The sequence below is a fragment of the Oncorhynchus tshawytscha genome, linkage group LG12 (assembly GCF_018296145.1).
Source record: "Oncorhynchus tshawytscha isolate Ot180627B linkage group LG12, Otsh_v2.0, whole genome shotgun sequence".
Lineage (NCBI taxonomy): Eukaryota > Metazoa > Chordata > Actinopteri > Salmoniformes > Salmonidae > Oncorhynchus > Oncorhynchus tshawytscha.
The window spans coordinates 27,706,052-27,732,361 of NC_056440.1; the positions used below are offsets into that span (position 1 = coordinate 27,706,052).

The 26,310-nt window shown below is 46.9% G+C and overlaps 1 protein-coding gene across 14 annotated transcripts in view; it reads right to left on the reverse strand.

The window, feature by feature from the left end:
* ank1a (ankyrin 1, erythrocytic a) overlaps nt 1-26,310 on the reverse strand; it is a 158,556-nt gene that overhangs the window by 57,560 nt on the left and 74,686 nt on the right. For 12 of the 14 annotated variants that reach the window (XM_042331544.1, XM_042331547.1, XM_042331554.1 and 9 more), the window contains exon 2: nt 3,461-3,562. In XM_042331544.1, coding sequence (XP_042187478.1) covers nt 3,461-3,562 — 102 coding nt within the window. Of the gene's footprint in view, nt 1-3,460; nt 3,563-7,222; nt 7,423-17,709; nt 17,864-26,310 lie in introns of those variants that run through there. The other 2 variants (XM_042331545.1, XM_042331546.1) reach the window with 2 other exon arrangements.

The window sequence follows — 26,310 nt, forward strand, 5'->3', positions numbered from 1 at the left end:
CTAGGGTTAACCAGTGCCCTACACTGTCTAGACTAGGGTTAACCAGTGCCCTACACTGACTAGACTAGTGTTAACCAGTGCCCTACACTGTCTAGACTAGGGTTAACCAGTGCCCTACACTGACTAGACTAGGGTTAACCAGTGCCCTACACTTACTAGACTAGTGTTAACCAGTGCCCTACACTTACTAGACTAGGGTTAACCAGTGCCCTACACTGTCTAGACTAGGGTTAACCAGTGCCCTACACTGACTAGACTAGTGTTAACCAGTGCCCTACACTTACTAGACTAGGGTTAACCAGTGCCCTACACTGTCTAGACTAGGGTTAACCAGTGCCCTACACTGACTAGACTAGTGTTAACCAGTGCCCTACACTGTCTAGACTAGGGTTAACCAGTGCCCTACACTGTCTAGACTAGGGTTAACCAGTGCCCTACACTGACTAGACTAGTGTTAACCAGTGCCCTACCTTGACTAGACTAGTGTTAACCAGTGCCCTACACTGACTAGACTGGGGTTAACCAGTGCCCTACACTGACTAGACTAGTGTTAACCAGTGCCCTACACTGACTAGACTGGGGTTAACCAGTGCCCTACACTGACTAGACTAGTGTTAACCAGTGCCCTTCACTGTCTAGACTGGGGTTAACCAGTGCCCTACACTGACTAGACTAGTGTTAACCAGTGCCCTACACTGTCTAGACTAGGGTTAACCAGTGCCCTACACTGACTAGACTAGGGTTAACCAGTGCCCTACACTGACTAGACTGGGGTTAACCAGTGCCCTACACTGACTAGACTAGTGTTAACCAGTGTCCTACACTGACTAGACTAGGGTTAACCAGTGCCCTACACTGACTAGAATGGGGTTAACCAGTGCCCTACACTGACTAGACTAGTGTTAACCAGTGCCCTACACTTACTAGACTAGGGTTAACCAGTGCCCTACACTGACTAGACTAGGGTTAACCAGTGCCCTACACTTACTAGACTAGGGTTAACCAGTGCCCTACACTGACTAGACTGGGGTTAACCAGTGCCCAACACTTACTAGACTAGTGTTAACCAGTGCCCTACACTTACTAGACTAGTGTTAACCAGTGCCCTACACTGTCTAGACTAGTGTTAACCAGTGCCCTACACTTACTAGACTAGTGTTAACCAGTGCCCTACACTTACTAGACTAGTGTTAACCAGTGCCCTACACTTACTAGACTAGTGTTAACCAGTGCCCTACACTGACTAGACTAGGGTTAACCAGTGCCCTACACTTGACTAGACTAGGGTTAACCAGTGCCCTACACTGACTAGACTGGGGTTAACCAGTGCCCTACACTGACTAGACTAGTGTTAACCAGTGCCCTACACTTACTAGACTAGGGTTAACCAGTGCCCTACACTGTCTAGACTAGGGTTAACCAGTGCCCTACACTGACTAGACTAGTGTTAACCAGTGCCCTACACTGTCTAGACTAGGGTTAACCAGTGCCCTACACTGTCTAGACTAGGGTTAACCAGTGCCCTACACTGACTAGACTAGTGTTAACCAGTGCCCTACACTTACTAGACTAGGGTTAACCAGTGCCCTACACTGTCTAGACTAGGGTTAACCAGTGCCCTACACTGACTAGAATGGGGTTAACCAGTGCCCTACACTGACTAGACTAGTGTTAACCAGTGCCCTACACTTACTAGACTAGGGTTAACCAGTGCCCTACACTGACTAGACTAGGGTTAACCAGTGCCCTACACTTACTAGACTAGGGTTAACCAGTGCCCTACACTGACTAGACTGGGGTTAACCAGTGCCCTACACTGACTAGACTAGTGTTAACCAGTGCCCTACACTTACTAGACTAGGGTTAACCAGTGCCCTACACTGTCTAGACTAGGGTTAACCAGTGCCCTACACTGACTAGACTAGTGTTAACCAGTGACTAGACTAGTGCCCAACACTTACAAGACTAGGGTTAACCAGTGCCCTACACTGACTAGACTGGGGTTAACCAGTGCCCTACACTGACTAGACTAGGGTTAACCAGTGCCCTACACTTACTAGACTAGGGTTAACCAGTGCCCTACACTGACTAGACTGGGGTTAACCAGTGCCCTACACTGACTAGACTAGTGTTAACCAGTGTCCTACACTGACTAGACTAGGGTTAACCAGTGCCCTACACTGTCTAGACTAGGGTTAACCAGTGCCCTACACTGACTAGACTAGTGTTAACCAGTGCCCCACACTGTCTAGACTAGGGTTAACCAGTGCCCTACACTGACTAGACTAGGGTTAACCAGTGCCCTACACTTACTAGACTAGTGTTAACCAGTGCCCTACACTTACTAGACTAGGGTTAACCAGTGCCCTACACTGTCTAGACTAGGGTTAACCAGTGCCCTACACTGACTAGACTAGTGTTAACCAGTGCCCTACACTTACTAGACTAGGTTAACCAGTGCCCTACACTGTCTAGACTAGGGTTAACCAGTGCCCTACACTGACTAGACTAGTGTTAACCAGTGCCCTACACTGTCTAGACTAGGGTTAACCAGTGCCCTACACTGACTAGACTAGGGTTAACCAGTGCCCTACACTGACTAGACTGGGGTTAACCAGTGCCCTACCTTGACTAGACTAGTGTTAACCAGTGTCCTACACTGACTAGACTAGGGTTAACCAGTGCCCTACACTGACTAGAATGGGGTTAACCAGTGCCCTACACTGACTAGACTAGTGTTAACCAGTGCCCTACACTTACTAGACTAGGGTTAACCAGTGCCCTACACTGACTAGACTAGGGTTAACCAGTGCCCTACACTTACTAGACTAGGGTTAACCAGTGCCATACACTGTCTAGACTAGGGTTAACCAGTGCCCTACACTTACTAGACTAGGGTTAACCAGTGCCCTACACTGTCTAGACTAGGGTTAACCAGTGCCCTACACTGACTAGACTAGTGTTAACCAGTGCCCTACACTGACTAGACTAGTGTTAACCTCTCTCTCTTGCCATTTCCCACTCTTCCATATTTTCTCTTTCCGTCTATCCATCTTGTTCTGAACCTTGCTGATAAGACTCTTCCTGTGTGTGTGTGTGTGTGTGTGTGCTGTTGTTTTGTACGTGCGCGGAATGAAAGATGACTTGTCTTTTTGATCTGCTGTACCTTTACAGTAGTTAACTTGTTTTCTTACGTGTATTCATGCATTGTTCTAGCGCTGCAGTATGATGATGCAAGATCATATATGCAACAATATTATCACAGCCAATGTAAATGTACAAATTTAATGAAAGACCATAATAAATCAGGTTCATTAACAGATAATGAAACTTTGACAAACAGGAAAGATTTAATTGGTCCTCCTGGTAAATCCAAAATGCATCTTAGAGTTTGGGGACGTGCCCTGATGCACTCTCTAGGAGCATTTTGATTGGTAACCGGGCTTTGTAGCTCTCTCACCTGATTGGCTGTGTTGATGTCTATGCCATTCTTTATGTGGTCAATGGCCTTGTCCATGTTACCAGAACGAGCCGCCCGCAGAAAACTACTGACAGCATCAGCCTGAGAGAAAGAAAGGCAGGGATAAAGGGGGTGGGGGATGAACAGAGGCACATAGAGTGGGAGAGGGACAGATATACGTAAAAAGGGAAGACAGAGAGGGGGATGGAGAGAGATTTCTATTATTGTCATCATTCAAATCAAAACCACACAATGTCAAAGACACATGGATAGGACGAGACGCTTTCCATTGGTGTTTTCCTCATCTCCCTCCTCACTGTTATTGAACAGGACAGGACAGTCGGCCCAGCCCCCTCCCATTGGCCAATCAGAGCCAGGCCTGGCAGGGTGGGGACCCTAGAGGAGGGGGTGCAGGGGATTGGCGTCTCTGTCCCAGGCTCCATCCCCGTCGCCTCTGACTCCCTGAACCATCTGTGTCCCAAATGGCACCCTATTCCCAACATAGGGCTCTGGTCAAAAGTAGAGAATAGGGTGCCAATTGGGATGCAAACCTTAGCGTTATGGTGGGGTGTGCGTCTGCCCTGCTATGCTGCCCAGTGGTGTGGCTGGCGGTCTGGCTGGTGCTCTGGGGTGGTGTGTGTGTGTGTGTTTAGTGAACGCTCTGCCTCATGGTCTAACACATGGTCTGGCTGTGTTTTTGTCTCTGTTTTGTTTGTGTCTGGGGGCTTCATGCCTCTCAGGCAGGGGTGCTGAGAGAGGATCACTCATGAGGCACGAGGGAGAGGGACATGGGGAGAGGGGAAAAGAGAGAGGAACAGAGAGAGAGAGAGAGAGAGAGAGAGGGGGGGGGGGAGAGAGAGAGAGAGAGAGAGAGAGAGAGAAGGAGGGAGATGGAGAGAGAGAGAGAGAGAGAGAAGGAGGGAGATGGAGAGAGAGAGGGGGGAAAGGGAGAGAGAGAGTCTACTGCGGCAAACCATCCTTCCCCCACCATTAGTCTCTCTCATGCTATCTACAGTATCTAGCTCTATCAATTATTCCCACACTCCTCAGGAGCACTCATGACTCATTTTCTTAATGTCTAGGTCATAACACGTGGTATCACGCCGCCAGTCTCTCTGTCCATCCCTCATTCTCCTTCTTTCCTCCCTCTTTTTCTCTCTGGTGTCTGACTAAAGTATGGACAGGGATTTCTCCATGTCAATAAGATCCTGAGCAACCGTCAATACACTTTTTGTGAAATCCCAAGTCCCAAAATCCTACAGAATTACAAACACACACACACACATTTACACATAGGCCACGCTCAGAAACAAAAACAGACACACACACACATACCCACCCAAGCAAGTGCAACCACACACACAGTGACTCAAAAATGTGTTCAACACAAGTTGCTCAACACACACAGTCACAGTGACATTGATGTTGGCCCCCGTTCAGCTATGTGTGAAACACTGGCCCTCTTTCCAGACAGTGGTAACAGAGAGAATGAAGACCCACAAGCCCATGCTGTGGGCATGGCAACTTATGATACAAACCATCACCCATCAACAGAGCACTAGTGCAAGTGGTGCAGCACTGCGCAAAGAAAAGGACTACTTAAAAAAAGTGAGAGGGAGGGAAAGAGATGGCATGATTGATAAAGAGAAGAGGAAAAAGAATGAAAGGGAAAGCTATTTCCAGCTGCCTGCAGCAGAAAATCTTTCAGAGCATTTCCCTGTAACAAACTGGTAACTGTGATAGCTGAGCCGCTAGCTAGCAGCACGCTAACTCCACACAGCCTGAGCACACCCAAAACTCACCATGTATCTCTCAGCCATGAGAGATTCATCAAGAAAAAGTCACAATGTTTCCAACTTTCCACCTAAAGGTTAATGTAATCTTGTTTAACATCGCTCCCTAGTTAAAGGAAAAGCTACAGTTCTTTCTGGGAAGTGTAGGCTAGTTAGTCTTAGGTAACTTCATGGCTCTCACTTGACATTTTCTTTTGTATATATACACTTTGACAGTTTATCAGGTACACCCATCTAGTACCGGGTTGGACCTGCCTATGCCTCCAAAACAGCCTGAATTATTCGGGGCATTCTACAAGGTACCGGAAACCTTCCACAGGGATGTTGGTCCATGTCGAAGTGATGACATCACGCAGTTGCAGCAGATTGGACGGCAGTACATTGGGTTGAGGTCTGGGGACTGCTCAGGCCGCTCAAGTAAACTGAACTCACTGTCATGTTCCAGGCAATGTTTTCTACTACTCAATTGTCCAGTGTTGGTGATTGTGTGCCCACTGGAGCCAATACTTTTTGTTTTTAGCTGATAGGATTGGACCCGGTGTGGTCGTCTGCTGGTATAGCTGATCCGTGACAAGGATCGCCGAGTTTTGCGTTCCGAGATATCGTTCTGCACACCACTGTCGTACTTCACCTCTATTTGTCTGTTTGTGGCCCGCCTGTTAGCTTGCATGATTATTGCCATCTCCTTTTACCTCTCTCATCAACGAGCTGTTTTCGCCAACAGGACTGCCTGCTGACAAAGTCACTCGTTTTGCCTATTCTAACATTCAATTGAACCGTGACTAAATGCCTCAATACCTGTCTGCTTGCTTTATATAGCATGCCATGGCCATGTGACTCACTGTCTGTAGGAGCAATCCATTTTTGTGAATGGGGTGGCTAAAAATGGGGTGGCTAAAAACCACCTTAGGATTGATTATAAACAACGTTTGACATGTTTCTATGAACTTTACGGGGACTATTTGGATTTTTCGTCTGCCTGTTGTGACTTCGTTTGAGCCTGTGGATTACTGAACAAAACTCGAGAACAAAAAAGTTTTTGGGATATAAACAGGGACTTTATTGAACAAAACAAACATTTATTGAGTAAATGGGAGTCTTGTGAGTGCAACCATATGAAGATCATCAAAGGTAGGTGATTCATTTTATCGCTATTTCTGACTTGTGTCACAACTCTACTTGGCTGGTAACTGTTTGTAATGATTTGTCTGCTGGGCGCTGTTCTCAGATAATCGCATGGTATACTTTCGCCGTAAAGCCTTTTTGAAATCTGACACCATGGTTGGATTAACAAAAAGTTAATCTTTAAACCGTATAACACTTATATGTTTTATTAATTTTTATAATTTTTATGTTTTTGAATATGGCGCTCTGCAATTTCACTGGATGTTGGCCAGGTGGGATGCTAGCGTCCCACGTACCCTAGTGAGGTTAACTCTCTCGTTAACTCTCCCCTAACTACCTTCCTAACTTTCTCTTTTCTCTCCTTAACTACCTCCTTAACTCTCTTCTTAACTCTCTCCTTAATGAATTACCTTCTTAATTAACTACCTTCTTAACTCGCTCCTTAATTACCTTCTTAACTCTCTCCTGAACTACCTCCTTAACTACCTCCTTAACTACCTCATAAACTCACTACTTAACTCTTTCTCTGTCTGTCAACGCCTTTCTTCACACTGTCACTCTGGAAACTCTATACATGTACAAGACCTTGAACACATACTCACACAGACATGCACATACACATGTTAAAACGTGTAAAGACTTCCTCACACACTGTTCTTGTGTTTAAAGTTGTTTTGATCAACGTCTGTCCCATGTGGAAAGTTAAGGCTGAGACACTGTCTTCTTGGAGTGAACACCAAATTGCACTTAGCTTTTTGCAAGCACTTAGCAGCTAGTTATCTAAGATATAGAAGGTGAACAACAACACTAGGATTGCGCAAGCAGACCTTCCTCAGTTACTCACAGTGATAGAGTTGTCCTGGTCAGCCATGGCCTCTCTCCTTTCCTCTCATACTTTGCCTCTCCAACCCGTCCACTGTGAGAAAGGCGATAGCACCCAAATCCCCTCCCTACAGCCTGCTTCACGACAACAAACTGACCCCCTTAGTACTCCTCAATTACTCTTCCTGTTGTACCCACAAACACAGATACACACACCCACCTGTTACAACAGTTAAACTTACCGTGGTGGGGTACCCTCCTGACAGAAATAGAAACTCAGTGTGTGTGTGTGTGTGTGTGTGTGTGTGTGTGTGTGTGTGTGTGTGTGTGTGTGTGTGTGTGTGTGTGTGTGTGTGTGTGCGCATACAGATGTCTAGAAACCTACTTAGCCTCAAATAGATACTGCCCACACACAATGCATAGGGTGCTTCACATTCCACCAAAGACTGTGCGCAGCTGGTCAGAGTGTAATCAGGTTGTCTTTTCTAGTTGATTGTGTGTGCAGTCACTGCCATGGTGACTCAGAGAAAATATTTTCTCCACAGTTCAAGCAAAGACAGCTGATGACACACACACACACACACACACACACACACACACACACACACACACACACACACACACACACACACACACACACACACACACACACACACACACACACACACACACACACATACACACACAGGCCAAGCAGGAGAGTATATGTGGATAACCAGTATGAGGTGGCATGGTAACACCATGGTGACCCCCACTGAGGCCTCCGTAGTTGGCTTACCACCACCCAATCTCTGACCACCCCTACTGCACCCCTTAGCCAGCCCCCACTAGCCCCTAGCCCACCCCAACCCTGGGCCTGCAGTTCCACCTGTCCTGGAGCTAGAGGGAGATCAAGACCTGACCAGCACTGCATTACAGAGAAGAGAAGTAGTGGGGAAATTATGTACCTGTTAAGGGCAAGAGTAGGTGATGTGTTAAAAGATGCTTAATGTCCACGCACGCACACTCACTCACACACACACACACACACACACACACACACACACACACACACACACACACACACACACACACACACACACACACACACACACACACACACACACTGTTGAAATGCACTCCTACAAGGAGTGCATAGGTCAGCCAAAGTTCAGATCTCAGAGGGTCATTTTAGCACAGGGAGAGTGCAGAAGTCTGACATGACCTATCCCTGCAGTGGACAGACTGGACAGAGCACTAACAGTAGCCTTACTTTTTCAGTTCAATAACTTGGAGAACCATGCAATGTCAATGATGATCTTTGGATAAAATTATGCACATTTGTAATGTTCAGTACAGTGTGTTTATGTTGGTGTGAGTTCAGTCTATACTAATGTGCGAGGTAAGTGTGTGGTGCAGTCAGATAAGGGTAGAAGGGGCACTTTGTAGGCCACACCCGAACTCTGCATGCCAGGCTGACGCAGAGTCACCCCACTCTCAGTGTAAACATGCACACTTTCACTGGCTCACTAGCCTGTCTATCCCTATCCCCTCTCTCTGACACACAAACCATAATACAAACACACATACGCAGAAGCCTGAAATCCTCTCATGCCTTGTAAATCCTCATGCTAATCTTAACTAACCCAGTGTGATGGAGATGGATGTGGGTCTAGGTCCTAGAAGCCCCAGAGAGAGGACAGTGCTGTGTGGCAGGGCTGGCTGGGGTTAGTGGAACCACATCATAAATCACCCTCTACTGTTACTGCACTGTATGGAAGGAGAGACAATAAGCTGCAGTGTGTCATCATTAGCATCACATCACACTGAAGCGCTATGGGGTATCCCATTGTCCTCAGGGTCTGTCCACTGTACCTCTGTCTCTTTCTCTTCAATCCTCACATTCTTCCCTTATCACATTTGACTAATTCTACCCTGCTTTACTTCCTTTTCCTTTGTTCATCCCTGTCTCATATAATCCTTGTTCAATCCCTCTCCTCTTTTCCCTCCTCCATTTTCCCTCTCCTCTCAATGCGCTCTCTCTCTCTCTCTCTCTCTCTCTCTCTCTCTCTCTCTCTCTCCCCCTCTCTCATGCTGGTGCTGCGGCAGACATGATGACATCACCTTCTAGCTGGTGTACTGCAGCAGTGTGACACAGTCGGTGTGTGAGTGTGTGTTTGTCTGTAAGAGATTCAGTGTGTGTGTGCGCACACGTGTGTGTGTGTGTGTGGGTGCGTGTGTGTGTGTGCGTGCATGTATGTGAGTGTGTGTTTGTGTCTCATGAGTCCCATTCAGTAGTGTCAACAGTAAGGGATAACTGTCTCTCAGTGTCTAAGTAGGTGTGAAACCTGACAGAGACCAGGGGATAACCAAAGCACAAATGCCTCTGTGTGTGTTTGATGACATGCTTTAAACAGTGACGGTTCTACTTTAAGCCCTGAATGACAGGACCATGTGAGGTTGTGGCTGGGATAGGAAAGGAGGAACAGTGCATGGAGGCATGGAGCTGCCTGGTTTCAGGCTCTTGCTCTCCCAGGGAGTATCACAGGAATGGGCCATTGATTTTAAGGTAACCCTCTCCTCTGGTCCCTATGGACCTGTGTGTGAGGCTGACCCAGGCAGCTAACCATTAACCTGCAATGAAACGGATGCAGAAACCAGTGCTGAGTCTGCACTATGCATAGCCTGAAGTACACAGATCGCTGTCAACACTGTGATAGATGCATTCTTGAGAATGAATGCATGAACGTCTGTATGTAGCCTCGCTACTTTTATAGCCTCGCTACTGTACGTATATAGCCTGTCTTTTTTCTGTTGTTTTATTTCTTTACTTACCTATTTTTCACTTAATACCTTTTTTGCACTATTGGTTAGAGCCTGTAAGTAAGCATTTCACTGTAAGGTCTACTACACCTGTTGTACAGTGCCTTGCGAAAGTATTCGGCCCCCTTGAACTTTGCGACCTTTTGCCACATTTCAGGCTTCAAACATAAAGATATAAAACTGTATTTTTTTGTGAAGAATCAACAACAAGTGGGACACAATCATGAAGTGGAATGACATTTATTGGATATTTCAAACTTTTTTAACAAATCAAAAACTGAAAAATTGGGCGTGCAAAATTATTCAGCCCCTTTACTTTCAGTGCAGCAAACTCTCTCCAGAAGTTCAGTGAGGATCTCTGAATGATCCAATGTTGACCTAAATGACTAATGATGATAAATACAATCCACCTGTGTGTAATCAAGTCTCCGTATAAATGCACCTGCACTGTGATAGTCTCAGAGGTCCGTTAAAGGCGCAGTGAGCATCATGAAGAACAAGGAACACACCAGGCAGGTCCGAGATACTGTTGTGAAGAAGTTTAAAGCCGGATTTGGATACAAAAAGATTTCCCAAGCTTTAAACATCCCAAGGAGCACTGTGCAAGCGATAATATTGAAATGGAAGGAGTATCAGACCACTGCAAATCTACCAAGACCTGGCCGTCCCTCTAAACTTTCAGCTCATACAAGGAGAAGACTGATCAGAGATGCAGCCAAGAGGCCCATGATCACTCTGGATGAACTGAAGAGATCTACAGCTGAGGTGGGAGACTCTGTCCATAGGACAACAATCAGTCGTGTATTGCACAAATCTGGCCTTTATGGAAGAGTGGCAAGAAGAAAGCCATTTCTTAAAGATATCCATAAAAAGTGTCATTTAAAGTTTGCCACAAGCCACCTGGGAGACACACCAAACATGTGGAAGAAGGTGCTCTGGTCAGATGAAACCAAAATTGAACTTTTTGGCAACAATGCAAAACGTTATGTTTGGCGTAAAAGCAACACAGCTCATCACCCTGAACACACCATCCACACTGTCAAACATGGTGGTGGCAGCATCATGGTTTGGGCCTGCTTTTCTTCAGCAGGGACAGGGAAGATGGTTAAAATTGATGGGAAGATGGGTGGAGCCAAATACAGGACCATTCTGGAAGAAAACCTGATGGAGTCTGCAAAAGACCTGAGACTGGGACAGAGATTTGCCTTCCAACAAGACAATGATCCAAAACATAAAGCAAAATCTACAATGGAATGGTTCAAAAATAAACATATCCAGGTGTTAGAATGGCCAAGTCAAAGTCCAGACCTGAATCCAATCGAGAATCTGTGGAAAGAACTGAAAACTGCTGTTCACAAATGCTCTCCATCCAACCTCACTGAGCTCGAGCTGTTTTGCAAGGAGGAATGGGAAAAAATGTCAGTCTCTCGATGTGCAAAACTGATAGAGACATACCCCAAGCGACTTACAGCTGTAATCGCAGCAAAAGGTGGCGCTACAAAGTATTAACTTTTAAGGGGGCTGAATAATTTTGCACGCCCAATTTTTCAGTTTTTGATTTGTTAAAAAAGTTTGAAATATCCAATAAATGTCGTTCCACTTCATGATTGTGTCCCACTTGTTGTTGATTCTTCACAAAAAAATACAGTTTTATATCTTTATGTTTGAAGCCTGAAATGTGGCAAAAGGTCGCAAAGTTCAAGGGGGCCGAATACTTTCGCAAGGCACTGTATATCCAGCGTACGTGACAAATACACTCTGATTTGATTTTATGTTTATAACACACACAATCCCCTCTCCATAAGCAAATGGCACACTAAGACTTTGCAGAGGTGCAAAGGGGCACCAGGTGCAAATCATAAATATTTTAGATGACACCTCAGCTATTTGTGGACCCAGCAGAAAGGTTCCAATAAGGGGTGTTACGTGCAGTTTATGACGAGATAGTATCCTGCCCATATAGTATGGCTACAGCATGGTATCTAGGGCTACAACATAACTAAATGGGTGTGGAAATTCCTGCAGAGACGTCTTAAGCAGCTATTCCGTTTCCCTTTTCTGCTGACTTGCATTTGTTCAGGAAATTGATTTTCTTAGCATCTTTCACCTTTCTCCATCCCTCCATCTCTCAGTGTTTTAGCTAGCTAGCTGCAGAGTGAACGCGTTGTTTCCGGTCAGGGTGGTGGTGTTGTGGTGAGGAGGAGCCAGTCAGACAGAGACCCCCAGGGACTCTACTCTGGACACACTTACAGGAACCAGCCTGGTCAAGCAATTACAACCACTCACTCAACACAGTCTGTCTGTCTGTGTCTGTGTCTGTGTCTGTGTCTGTGTCTGTGTCTGTGTCTGTGTCTGTGTCTGTGTGTCTCTGTCTGTCTGTCTGTCTGTCTGTCTGTCTGTCTGTCTGTCTGTCTGTCTGTCTGTCTGTCTGTCTGTCTGTCTGTCTGTCTGTCTGTCTGTCTGTCTGTCTGTCTGTCTGTCTGTCTGTCTGTCTGTCTGTCTGTCTGTCTGTCTGTCTGTCTGCTTCAGCTATACACACTGATCAGAAGCCTATATTTCCCTCTCCTTTTGACTGTTTACTTTCTCACGCTTTCTATCTTTCTTTCTATTTCTGTGTTCCTGTGTGTCTGTCTTTCTCTTTGACTCACCCCTCTATCTGGACCCCTCAGCAGTGGATGAGATTGTCATGGTTTTTGAGATCTTTTGTGGAAAGATGGAGGGAGGGGGAACCATAGAAGTAGAGAGGGGACTGTTTACAGAGCGTGAGAAAGAATGGTAGAAAGTGACGATAATCATGTAGCCTGTGTACTACTGCGTAGTTACGCTATCATTACTTTTGGTAACAAAGATGCAAGTATAGAGAATTAACTAGAGACTGCTAATAAGTCCCATGTTTACAATAGACTTTGTAATTAGGTTAACAACTAAATAGCTAAGTAGTCACTGTGGGGTTACACTTTTAGAGTCTGAGCAGAAGAGAGTGGGTGATTGAGTGAGCTGTGTAGAGAACTCAGAGGGAGTCTGAGCTGTCATCTATGAAATATCAAACAGAAGCACAGCCAGCGGATCTACAGCTTTGATCTGACTATCACTGAGTGTGACTCTATACTGACAATTAAATATGGCTGCAGCATTGAGCTCTGTGTGTGTGTGTGTGTGTGTGTGTGTGTGTGTGTGTGTGTGTGTGTGTGTGTGTGTGTGTGTGTGTGTGTGTGTGTGTGTGTGTGTGTGCGTGTGCGTGTGATAAAAAGAGACAGAGGACAAGACAGAGAGCAAGGGGGAAGTGAGAATTGCAACCTTATCAGATACAGTAATTGTAACAGTACAAAATGTTTAGCCCATCCTCACAACTATCAATAATGCCCACACATAGGTGAATTTAACATTTCTTAATGGAACATTCCACTACTAACCAATATTTTGGTATTTGTTTCAGTTGTCCATTGTTGACATAGTCCCAAAATGTTTTGCTTGTCAGCAATCAAGTTTTCAAGATATGTAACATTCAAAATACAGAAATCTTCTCGTATGATGCATTTTGCATCCAGTAATGCAAAACGCAGCAACCTGGACCCGTACAAATTAGCTGGTCTTGACAATCTGGGCCCTCTATTTCTGAAACTATCCGCCGCCATTGTCGCAACCCCTATTACCAGCCTGTTCAACCTCTCTTTCATATCGCCTGAGATCCCCAAGGACTGGAAATCTGCCTCAGTCATCCCCCTCTTCAAAGGGGGAGACACCCTGGACCCAAACTGTTACAGACCTATATCCATCCTGCCCTGCCTATCTAAGGTATTCGAAAGCCTAGTCAATAAACAGATCACTGACCATCTCGAATCCCACCTTACTTTCTCCGCTGTGCAATCTGGTTTCCAAGCCGGTCACGGGTGCACCTCAGCCACGCTCAAGGTACTAAACGATATCATAACTGCCATCGATAAAAGGCAGTACTGTGTAGCCGTCTTCATCGACCTGGCCAAGGCTTTCGACTCTGTCAATCACCATATTCTTATCGGCAGACTCAGTAGCCTCGGTTTTTCTAATGACTGCCTTGCCTGGTTCACCAACTACTTTGCAGACAGAGTTCAGTGTGTCAAATCGGAGGGCATGTTGTCCGTTCCTCTGGCAGTCTCTATGGGGGTGCCACAGGGTTCAATTCTCGGGCCGACTCTTTTCTCTGTATACATCAATGATGTTGCTCTTGCTGCGGGCGATTCCCTGATCCACCTCTACGCAGACGACACCATTCTGTATACTTCTGGCCCTTCCTTGGACACTGTGCTATCTAACCTCCAAACGAGCTTCAATGCCATGCAACACTCCTTCCGTGGCCTCCAACTGCTCTTAAACGCTAGTAAAACCAAATGCATGCTTTTCAACCATTCGCTGCCTGCACCAGCACGCCCCACCAGCATCACCACCCTGCATGGTTCCGACCTAGAATATGTGGACATCTATAAGTACCTAGGTGTCTGGCTAGACTGTAAACTCTCCTTCCAAACTCATATCAAACATCTCCAATCGAAAATCAAATCTAGAGTCGGCTTTCTATTCTGCAACAAAGCCTCCTTCACTCACGCCGCCAAACTTACCCTAGTAAAACTGACTCTCCTACCGATCCTCGACTTCGGCTATGTCATCTACAAAATAGCTTCCAATACTCTACTCAGCAAACTGGATGCTGTTTATCACAGTGCCATCCGTTTGGTTACTAAAGCACCTTATACCACCCACCACTGCGACCTGTATGCTCTAGTCGACTGGTCCTCGCTACATATTCGTCGCCAGACCCACTGGCTCCAGGTCATCTACAAGTCCATGCTAGGTAAAGCTCCGCCTTATCTCAGTTCACTGGTCACGATGGCAACACCCACCCATAGCACGCGCTCCAGCAGGTGTATCTCACTGATCATCCCTAAAGCCAACACCTCATTTGGCCGCCTTTCCTTCCAGTTCTCTGCTGCCTGTGACTGGAACAAATTGCAAAAATCGCTGAAGTTGGAGACTTTTATCTCCCTCACCAACTTTAAACATCTGCTATCTGAGCAGCTAACCGATCGCTGCAGCTGTACATAGTCCATCGGTAAATAGCCCACCCAATTTACCTACCTCATCCCCATACTGTTTTTATTTATTTACTTTTCTGCTCTTTTGCACACCAGTATCTCTACCTGCACATGACCATCTGATCATTTATCACTCCAGTGTTAATCTGCTAAATTGTAATTATTCGTCTACCTCCTCATGCCTTTTGCACATAATGTATATAGACTCTTTTTTTCTTTTTTTCTACTGTGTTATTGACTTATTTATTGTTTACTCCATGTGTAACTCTGTGTTGTTGTCTGTTCACACTGCTATGCTTTATCTTGGCCAGGTCGCAGTTGTAAATGAGAACTTGTTCTCAACTAGCCTACCTGGTTAAATAAAGGTGAAATAAATAAAATACATTTTAAAAATTAGATTTTGCAAAATGCATCATAAGGGGATGATTTCTGTATTTTGAATGTTACATATCTTTAAGGTTGCATCATCTGGCCTTTCACGTCATGCTTAACCAGATGATGTCTGCTGCTGAGCGTCTTTGCTGTAGCCAAAATCCCCCTCTAAACCTAAGTGTTGAATCAGCAGTCCTCTGTCTATACAGTATACAGACAAAATATCGTAGATGTCTGCTGTGTGTCTTTTAATCTTCATACTACCTAAATTAGCAGGAGCTTCAGTGAAGTCGAGATAAAATGATGTAGCTAATAAGAGATAAGTGTACTGATCATCAGCTTACTTACCACCCACCCACAACAGACATTCCACAACATAACAGAACAGAGCACTAAACTAAGTCATAACAAGATTCAAAGAAGACTACAGAACAGGACACACAGCCATCACACACACGCACGTCTCACACACAATCTCACAGACACACATGCACCGTTACTCCCTAAAATGTATCCCAAACGACTAGCTAGACTCTCTCCCCTAGGTCTGTAGTTGCTATGGGACACCAAGTCAAATGAATGTAATGGACAAAACATGAACAGCCAGAAGTTCTGTTTTGAGAGAGTTTAAAGTTAAAAAAAGATTCAGTCAACATTCTGTCACTATTGTTCTATTCTATTGAAGGCAACTAAAATACAAATGAACTAAAAGATGAATCTGTTTAATATGAGACAAATGTCATCAGGAAGCATCAATATGGAATAGACAACTGTGTTTACACTGTCTCAAATAGCCCTCTACTCATCATCTCCTTGTCCTCTATCCTTCACTCTCTTTCTCTCTGTGACAGACAGAGACATGGACAGATTCATTAATGAAGGGAAGACCACATAGAGAGAGGGAAGCGAGGAAGAGGTCTCCAAATAGTTCATGAAGAGAGAATCTTAGCTGCATGAAGATGAAGGAAAGTAAAGATGAGCTGATCTAAGTGAATTATACTGTAACTGAAGATTAATATATTAGAAGGGTTGGAGTTGCATCCGTTCATTGATTCAAAATAGAGAGATGATCAAAATAAAAGGATGGTTTAATAACTGTGTAGTAAAATGATTTAGGTGGACAGACAGGGGAAATTGACAGTTGGGTCAGTTAGAAATCACCAGGAAAGGTAACGGAAAGGTAACGGAAAGGTAACGGAAGTTCTAAGAAAGTGATCTAAGACCACAACATGGTTAAACTGTAGTATACAGAAACAAGACTGCTAAACAGAGCAAACAGATAAAGCCACAAACAGACTGTCAGAGAGACAGTAGCATGATTAATACAGATTGTCAGATAGACAGTAGCATGATGAATACAGACTGTCAGAGAGACAGTAGCATGATGAATACAGACTGTCAGAGAGACAGTAGCATGATGAATACAGACTGACAGAGAGACAGTAGCATGATGAATACAGACTGTCAGAGAGACAGTAGCATGATGAATACAGACTGTCAGAGAGACAGTAGCATGATGAATACAGACTGTCAGAGAGACAGTAGCATGAGGAATACAGACTGTCAGAGAGACAGTAGCATGAGGAATACAGACTGTCAGAGAGACAGTAGCATGAGGAATACAGACTGTCAGAGAGACAGTAGCATGATGAATACAGACTGTCAGAGAGACAGTAGCATGAGGAATACAGACTGTCAGAGAGACAGTAGCATGATGAATACAGACTGTCAGAGAGACAGTAGCATGATTAATACAGACTGTCAGAGAGACAGTAGCATGATTAATACAGATTGTCAGAGAGACAGTAGCATGATGAATACAGACTGTCAGAGAGACAGTAGCATGATGAATACAGACTGTCAGAGAGACAGTAGCATGAGGAATACAGACTGTCAGAGAGACAGTAGCATGAGGAATACAGACTGTCAGAGAGACAGTAGCATGATGAATACAGACTGTCAGAGAGACAGTAGCATGATTAATACAGACTGTCAGAGAGACAGTAGCATGATTAATACAGATTGTCAGAGAGACAGTAGCATGATGAATACAGACTGTCAGAGAGACAGTAGCATGATTAATACAGACTGTCAGAGAGACAGTAGCATGATGAATACAGACTGTCAGAGAGACAGTAGCATGATGAATACAGACTGTCAGAGAGACAGTAGCATGAGGAATAGAGTGAAGGAGAGAGTGAAGATATTACAGTGATAAAGGAATAATAAGGAGACAGTTATGGAACACAATCCAGTTTCTACTCACTCCACAGGTGATGAGCTTGGCCGGCATGCTTGCTGGCCCTCCACTCCCTCTCTCTGCTTTTCTCTCTCTCTCTCTCTCTCTCTCTCTCTCTCTCTCTCTCTCCCTCTCTCTCTCTCTCTCTCTCTCTCTCTCTCTCTCTCTCTTCTCTCTCTCTCTCTCTCTCTCTCTCTCTCTCTTCTCTCTCTCTCTCTCTCTCTCTCTCTCTCTCTCTCTCTCGCTCTCGCTCTCTCTCTCTTACACACACACTCCACTGTTGTTTCCTTGCCCCCCGAGAGTGTTTGCTGGGACTGGGCACTGAGACCATGTCCTACCTAAACACACACACGCAGACACACACACTTGAGTGCACAGGGCCCGTCCAGTGTGGGAGGGGAGGGGGTGTTTATCTCTAGAGGAATGCTGCCTGTATCTAAAGACACACATTGAACACACACTCCCCTCAATCTCACGCTGTGTTGCCTCGCCCACTACCTCTCCCTGTCTCTCTTTCACTCATTTGTCTATTTCCTTTTCTCTCTTTCTTCATCTTCTCTCCTCCATGACACTTTCCATTTACTGTCTTCCTCTCTCTCCACCAGCTCCCCCCCTCGTTCTCTCTCTTTACTTTTCACTTCTTTTGATGTCCCCCAGCTCTCTCTCTTTCACCTCGAGATTGATCCCTCGGGGTGAAAGAGAGAGTGTAGAGTGTGTGTTGATCCCTTCTTTTCTGCTATCCCTCCTTAGCTACATGTCTTCCCACATCTCTCTGTCCCTCCTGCCTTTTTTTGTGACAGCCAGACAATCTTTTTTTTTCTCAGCCTGCCATTTACAGACAGGCGTTGTGTTTTGGGTGGAGAATTCCTGTGCTCAGTGAGCGGGTCTGTTCCAGTCTGTGGAATGACTTACAGTGACAAAGCGCCCAGTGGGGGGGCCATTTACGTTGCCACTACCCCATGACAATGGACCAGACGCACGGGGCGGGGGGAGGCCAGCCTCTCAAAGGGCCCTGCCTTTTTTAATAAAGCGTCCGTCATTCCCTGCCTGAAAAGGCCTCCTTTTCTCCCCCTCTTCCTCCTCTCTGTCTCTCCTGGCTAAACGCTGGGAAAAGCACATCGCTGCCAAAACCACGCAGAGAGATAAATGCTTGTAGGAGAGGGGGATGTGAGGAGAGGGGGATGTGGGGAGAGGGGGATGTGGGGAGAGGGGGATGTGAGGAGAGGGGGATGTGAGGAGAGGGGGATGTGGGGAGAGGGGGATGTGGGGAGAGGGGGATTTGAGGAGAGGGGGATGTGGGGAGAGGGGGATGTGAGGAGAGGGGGATGTGAGGAAAGGGGGATGTGGGGAGAGGGGGTTGTGGGGAGAGAGGGATGTGAGGAGAGGGGGATGTGGGGAGAGGGGGATGTGAGGAGAGGGGGATGTGAGGAGAGGGGGATGTGGGGAGAGAGGGGGATGTGAGGAGAGGGGGATGTGGGGAGAGGGGGATGTGGGGAGAGGGGGATGGGGAGAGGGGGATGTGGGAGAGAGGGGGATGTGGGGGAGAGGGGGATGGGGAGAGGGGGATGTGGGGAGAGGGGGATGTGGGGAGAGGGGGATGTGGGGAGGGGATGTGGGGGGAGGGGGATGGGGAGAGGGGATGTGGGGAGAGGGGGATGTGGGGAGAGGGGGATGTGAGGAGAGGGGGATGTGGGGAGAGGGGGATGTGGAGGAGAGGGGGATGTGGGGAGAGGGGGATGTGAGAGAGGGGGATGGGGGAGATGGGGAGAGGGGGATGTGAGGAGAGGGGGATGTGGGGAGAGGGGGATGTGGGAGAGGGGGATGTGAGGAGAGGGGGATGTGAGGAGAGGGGGATGTGGGGAGAGGGGGATGTGGGGAGAGGGGGATGTGGGGGAGGGGGATGTGGGGAGAGGGGGATGTGGGGAGAGGGGGATGTGGGGAGAGGGGGATGTGAGGGAGGGGGATGTGGGGAGAGGGGGATGGGGGGAGAGGGAGATGGGGGGGGAGAGGGGGATGTGAGGAGAGAGGGGGATGTGGGGAGATGGGGATGTGGGAGAGGGGGATGAGGAGAGAGGGGGATGTGAGGAGAGGGGGATGTGGGGAGAGGGGGATGTGAGGAGAGGGGGATGTGAGGAGAGGGGGATGTGGGGAGAGGGGGATGTGGGGAGAGGGGGATGTGGGGAGAGGGGGATGTGGGGAGAGGGGGATGTGGGGAGAGGGGGGGGGAGGGGATGGGGAGAGGGGGATGTAGAGGGGGGGAGGAGAGGGGGATGGGGAGAGGGGGGAGGGGAGGGGATGTGGGGAGAGGGGGATGTGAGGAGAGGGGAACCAAAGCCCCTCCCGAGAGGGGGTTATACACCACTCAGTAGCACTGGACCGTGACCTCGGTAAACATATCACGTGACTGGCTCAGCCCTGTGTTCGGGTGAGTTTGTGGGGGAGAGTTACCAGTGCCAACCACTGCAGAGCAGGGGACTGGAGACACTAATGTACATGAAGAGATGACAAATTAGCCCGTGGTCCTCAGCTATAGAGGAAAAACAGGCCCCTTTCATAATCCTAGTATTATCGAACAAAACTCTGCTCTATCATATCCCATGGCTCTGAGTCCACTGAGGAAGCTAAAGTTGAATGATAACTTAGCAGGAATAACAGACTGATAAGAGCCCTTCAGATTCCAGACGTACATAATGATGGAACCAGTCTGGTATCTTTCAAGAGCCAATGATGTTTCCTGTTACAGAGACTTCTAAAACAGCACCATTCTGATACTGATTCTCATACTTTTACCAAGCAGTCTGTCTGACCTCCTATAGTCATACTTTACCAAGCAGTCTGTCTGGCCTCCTATAGTCATACTTTACCAAACAGTCTGTCTGGCCTCCTATAGTCATACTTTACCAAACAGTCTGTCTTGTCTCCTGTAGTCATACTTTACCAAACAGTCTGTCTGGTCTCCCATAGTCATACTTTTACCAAACAGTCTGTCTGGCCTCCTATAGTCATACTTTACCAAACAGTCGGTCTTGTATCCTATAGTCATACTTTACCAAACAGTCTGTCTGGCCTCCTATAGTCATACTTTTACCAAACAGTCTGTCTGGCCTCCTATAGTCATACTTTACCAAACAGTCTGTCTGGCCTCCTATAGTCATACTTTACCAAACAGTCCGTCTGGCCTCCTATAGTCATACTTTTACCAAACAGTCTGTCTTGTCTCCTATAGTCATACTTTTACCAAACAGTCTGTCTCCTATAGTCATACCTTACCAAACAGTCTGTCTGGCCCACACATGAGCTCAAGACTAGGCCTAGAGGGACAGAGAGAGGTACGACCCACTACTCAGAATGTGTATGGCCCAGGGTTATATATTGAGATATACTGTGCTCTCCTGTTTTGTGGTGTGGCTGATTTAGGTTGGGGACAGACGTGACCTCTAGATTTCACATCTTGCCTCCCTCATGAGCAGGACAATTACTCTCTCTCCCTGCTCTTTAGGGCCACTGCCATCAGCATGTGGCGGGCGCTTTGTGGGGTTTTATTGCCTATTTCCTGATGCTTGCTGAAACACTGAGGAGACTTCAAAATGTGGGGGAGGAATCAACATCAACATGGACACTCCGTCAGTCCCCCTCTTTTAACCTGTCATTCTGTCACACACTTTCGTTGACACACACACGCACACGCACGCACGCACGCACGCACACACACACACACACACACACACACACACACACACACACACACACACACACACACACACACACACACACACACACACACACACACACACACACACACACAGAGTCTTTATTGCATGCACAAACACAGGTGTGCAGGCAGGCACGCACACACAGTATAGTGCATCTAGACTTGAGTGTCTGCCAAATGACTACGATGTAGCTAAAATCAACTAAACTGAAGGGCTGCTACAGTAGAAGACTAACTGACACCATCTGATCCAGATCAAAGCTTCCACAGAGATAATGCACATCTCCCTGGCATGCGCCTGTGTAGCGATGATACTGTAATGTAGACCACAGCACTGGAGCTCCAGCCGTCTGGTGGCTGCGTGGGGAAGTGTATTATTGGCCCGCAGCCTCAGCACCGCTCCAGCCGTCTGGTGGCTGCGTGGGGAAGTGTATTTTTGGCCTGCAGCCTCAGCACCGCTCCAGCCGTCTGGTGGCTGCGTGGGGAAGTGTATTATTGGCCTGCAGCCTCAGCACCGCTCCAGCCGTCTGGTGGCTGCGTGGGGAAGTGTATTATTGGCCTGCAGCCTCAGCACCGCTCCAGCCGTCTGGTGGCTGCGTGGGGAAGTGTATTATTGGCCTGCAGCCTCAGCACCGCTCCAGCCGTCTGGTGGCTGCGTGGGGAAGTGTATTATTGGCCTGCAGCCTCAGCACCGCTCCAGCCGTCTGGTGGCTGCGTGGGGAAGTGTATTATTGGCCTGCAGCCTCAGCACCGCTCCAGCCGTCTGGTGGCTGCGTGGGGAAGTGTATTATTGGCCTGCAGCCTCAGCACCACTCCAGAGAGGGTTTAGAACGGGCGTGTTACACACACAAATCGCAGGTCCCAGTCGGCTATTATTCACTTTTTACAGAACCAGCTCTTCATTTGTGAATATGGTGTTTATTTGAGTTGCAGTGGACATTTGTTTTGTAACTGTGTGCTTTATTGTTGCCTGTGCATGTTTTTGTTGGTTTGCTGTGCCTCTCTCTCCTCTGTGTGTTTCCCCTAATTGATTCATTTAGTCCCACCCCCTTGGCTGGTCTCCTTGGAGATGGGCGTTGCCCTGGACTGGCACACCTGTATTGATTCACTCTAACGAGCCACTGCACTGCTCAAAAGGAGAGCTCAGAGCCGAACCGATGAGGGTGGAGCCGAACCGATGCCTCTACAATGCTCAGATGACGGCTGACACAATGAACGCTATTTCCAGTGGTGTGTATTCATGCATGCCAAGAAAAAAACATTCATTTAATTTTCCTACATTTCACAAGAGACTGAATGTATCTCACAGGCGAAAGCATCCGAGTGAGTGAAACAGCGCCCCTCTGTCTCTCTACATGTTGTCTCTACATGTAGACTATCTATCTGATGCTGTCAATTCCAAACGAGTATGACATTGTTGCTGCCCGTTACATTAAAGACAAGGGAAGCCAGCAAGGGTCTGGCCTCCTTGACAAAAGTATTTACAAAACTGGCCTTCCGAGTGGAACAGCAGTCTAAGTCATTGCATCGCAGTGCTTGTGGCGTCACTACAGGCGCCACATCCCAGGCTGTGTCATAACCGGCCGTGACTGGGGCGGCGCACAATTGACCCAGCGTTGTCCACGGTGTTTCCTCCGACACATTGGCGCGGCTGGCTTCTGGGTTAAGCGGGCGGGTGTTAAGAAGTGCGGTTCAAATCCCATTGAGAGCTTACATCATTGACAGAAAGTAGCTGAAATTGTCCCTTTCCTAAATTAGCCATGGATGGACATATGGATTGGACTTGTGATTTTACTTAATTCTCTGTACTGGCCAATGATTATAATGACGATTCTGATCCAACCATTATTTCATACATTGTTGTGCCCCTGGCCTGAGAGGATGGAAGTTCAATATGTAGCTAGATGTAGAAGGCTAATGTTAACTAGCTAACGCCCATGAATGGAAGTTAGGCTAGCTAGCAAGCATTTTAGCCAGGTAGCCTAGAGCCCTATTAGGACGGGATACATTTTAAAAGCATGTACTGTATGAAAGAGTGAAAGACCGGTTCGTCAACATGAAAGAAGGGAGGATGGCATTGGAGTTTCTCTTCAAGTAGGGTGAGTCACCATGTTTTTCTAGTTGCACGAACGCATGCGCACACACATAAACCAGATTCTTGGACAGCCTCATCATACAATGCATTCGGGAAAGTACTCAGACCTCTTGACATTTTCCACATTTTGTTACGTTACACCCTTATTCTAAAATATATATTTTTACATTCCCCCTCAACAATCTGAAATCTGCCCATAATATCATAGCTAAACCTTTTCTTTTTTTTTCTTTGCACATTTTTGAACCTTTGCAATGAGACTCGAAATTGAACTCCGGTGCATCCTGTTTCCATTGATCATCCTTGATGTATCTACAACTTGATTGTTGTCCACCTGTGGTAAATTCAATTGATTGGACATGATTTGGAAAGAGACACACCTGTCTATATAAGGTCCAACAGTTAACAGTGCAATTCAGAGCAAAAACCAAGCCATGAGGTCAAAGGAATTGACCGTAGAGCTCTGAGACAGGATTGTGTCGAGGCACAGATCTGGGGAAGGTTACCGAAAAATGTCTGCAGCATTGAAGGTCCCCAAGAACACAATGGCCTCCATCATTCTTAAATGGAAGAAGTTTGGAACCACCAAGACTCTTCCTAGAGCTGGCCGCCCAGCCAAACTGAGCAACCGGGGAGAAGGGCCTTGGTCAGGGAGGTGACCAAGAACCTGATGGTCACTCTGACAGAGCTCCAGAGTTCCTCTGTGGAGATGGGAGAACCTTCCAGAAGGACAACCATCTCTGCAGCGCGCCACCATTCAGGCCTTTATGGTTGTGGCCAGACGGAAGCCATTCCTCAGTAAAAGGCACATGACAGCCAGCTTGTAGTTTGTCTAAAGGCATCTAAAGACTCTCAGACCATGAGTAACAAGATTCTCTGGTCTGATGAAACCAATACTTTGGACTGAATGCCAAACGTCACGTCTGGAGGAAACCTGGCACCATCCCTACGGTGAAGCATGGTGGTGGCAGCATAATGCTGTGGGGATGTTTTTCAGCGACAGGGACTGGGAGACTAGTCAGGGTTGAGGGAAAGATGAACGGAGCACAGAGATACAGAGATCCTTGATGAAAACCTGCTCCAGAGCACTCAGGACCTCAGACTGGAGCGATGATTCACCTTCCAACAGGACAACGACCCTAAGCACACAGCCAAGACAACGCAGGAGTGGCTTCAGGACAAGTCTCTGAATGTCCTTGGTGGCTCAGTCAGAGCCCGGACTGGAACTCAATCGAACATCTCTGGAGAGACCTGAAAATAGCTGTGCAGCGACGCTCCCCATCCAACCTGACAGAGCTTGAAAGGATCTGCAGAGAAGAATGGGAGAAACTCTCCAAATACAGGTGTGCCAAGCTTCTAGCGTCATACCCATGAAGAAAAATGTGCTTCAACAAAGTACTGAGTAAAGAGAAAGTAGGCTAATGCGATTAGCATGCAGTTGTAAGTAACAAGACAATTTCCCAGGACGTAGACTTATCTGATGTTGGCAGAAAGCTTACATTATTGTTAATCTAACTGCACTATACATACTGTAAGCTACTGTGCCCCAATCACACCAACCGGGTGAGAGATTTGCCTGTAGAGAGGTAAAGACAAAATGGACCCGTGTAACACTGTGACCATAGCATTTCAGAGCAATGGCAGCACCTTCAGACCAAGACTAGCGACCCATTAGTCTTTTTGAGTGGCGAGATGGAGAGAAATATAATGGAGGGGGGAGAGCGTTTGTGTGAAGAGCGTTTGTGTGAGAGGGGCATCAGAGAGCTGGCTAAAGCACAGAATGAGTCATGGCCATTGAGCTCTCCTCCCCCTCTGTCTCTCCTGGCTGTGTGGTGCTGTGCGAAGGGGGAGCGTGAAACTTATGGAATGAGTGTGTTAGTGTGTATGAATACTGTGTGTATAGAGTGTACAAAACATTAAGAACACCTTCCTAATATTGAGTTGCACCCTCTTTTGTCCTGAGAAGAGCCTCAATTCGTCGGGGCATGGAAAGTGTTCCACAGGGATTCTGGCCCATGTTGACTCCAATGCTTCCCACGGTTTTCTCAAGTTGGCTGGATGTCCTTTGATACACACGGGAAACTGTTGAGTGTGAAACCCAGCAGCGTTGCAGTTCTTGACACAGTCGAAGCGTTGGGCCTGACACCTACTATACCTCGTTCAAAGGCACTTATATTTTGTCTTGCCCATTCACCCTCTGAATGGCACACAATCCATCTTTCAATTGTCTCAATGCTTAAAAATCCTTCTTTAATCTGTCTCCTCCCTTTAAATCCACTTCAGTGTAGATGAAGAGGTGACATCAAAAAGGGATAAAGCATTCACTTGGTCGTCTGTCATGGAGAGAGCATTATTTGTACACTCAGTGTATATGTGTGAGAGAAAGCAGGGAAAACGAGATGATATTGAAAGGGGAGAGATTGTGCTGCACTGCCATCAGGGATGCCAATCTATGCTGGCCATGTCCTGTTATAATAATGTTCTGTCACTTCAATCTGCTCCAGTCTGGTAATAAAACACACAGGCTGGCTAACTTGCACTGCACCAACTGGGCCGGGCCAGCTAACACACAGCCCCATTACAGTACACTATAGTGGCCTGTGCTGGGTACTATTATTGTATGGCAGCCTCGTGGAGTGGTTAGTCACTCCCTGTGTCTCTGTTCTGCAAGGGTATGAGCTGCAGATCTGTCTGAACGAGCCTCTCTGCAGAATAAGTGAGTCTGAGAGACATGGTGATGCATTCAGGGGAGAGTCCGGTCCAAGCAGCCCGCCTGGCCATAATTCACTCAACCTGTTTATTAAGTGACTGACTCCACTCC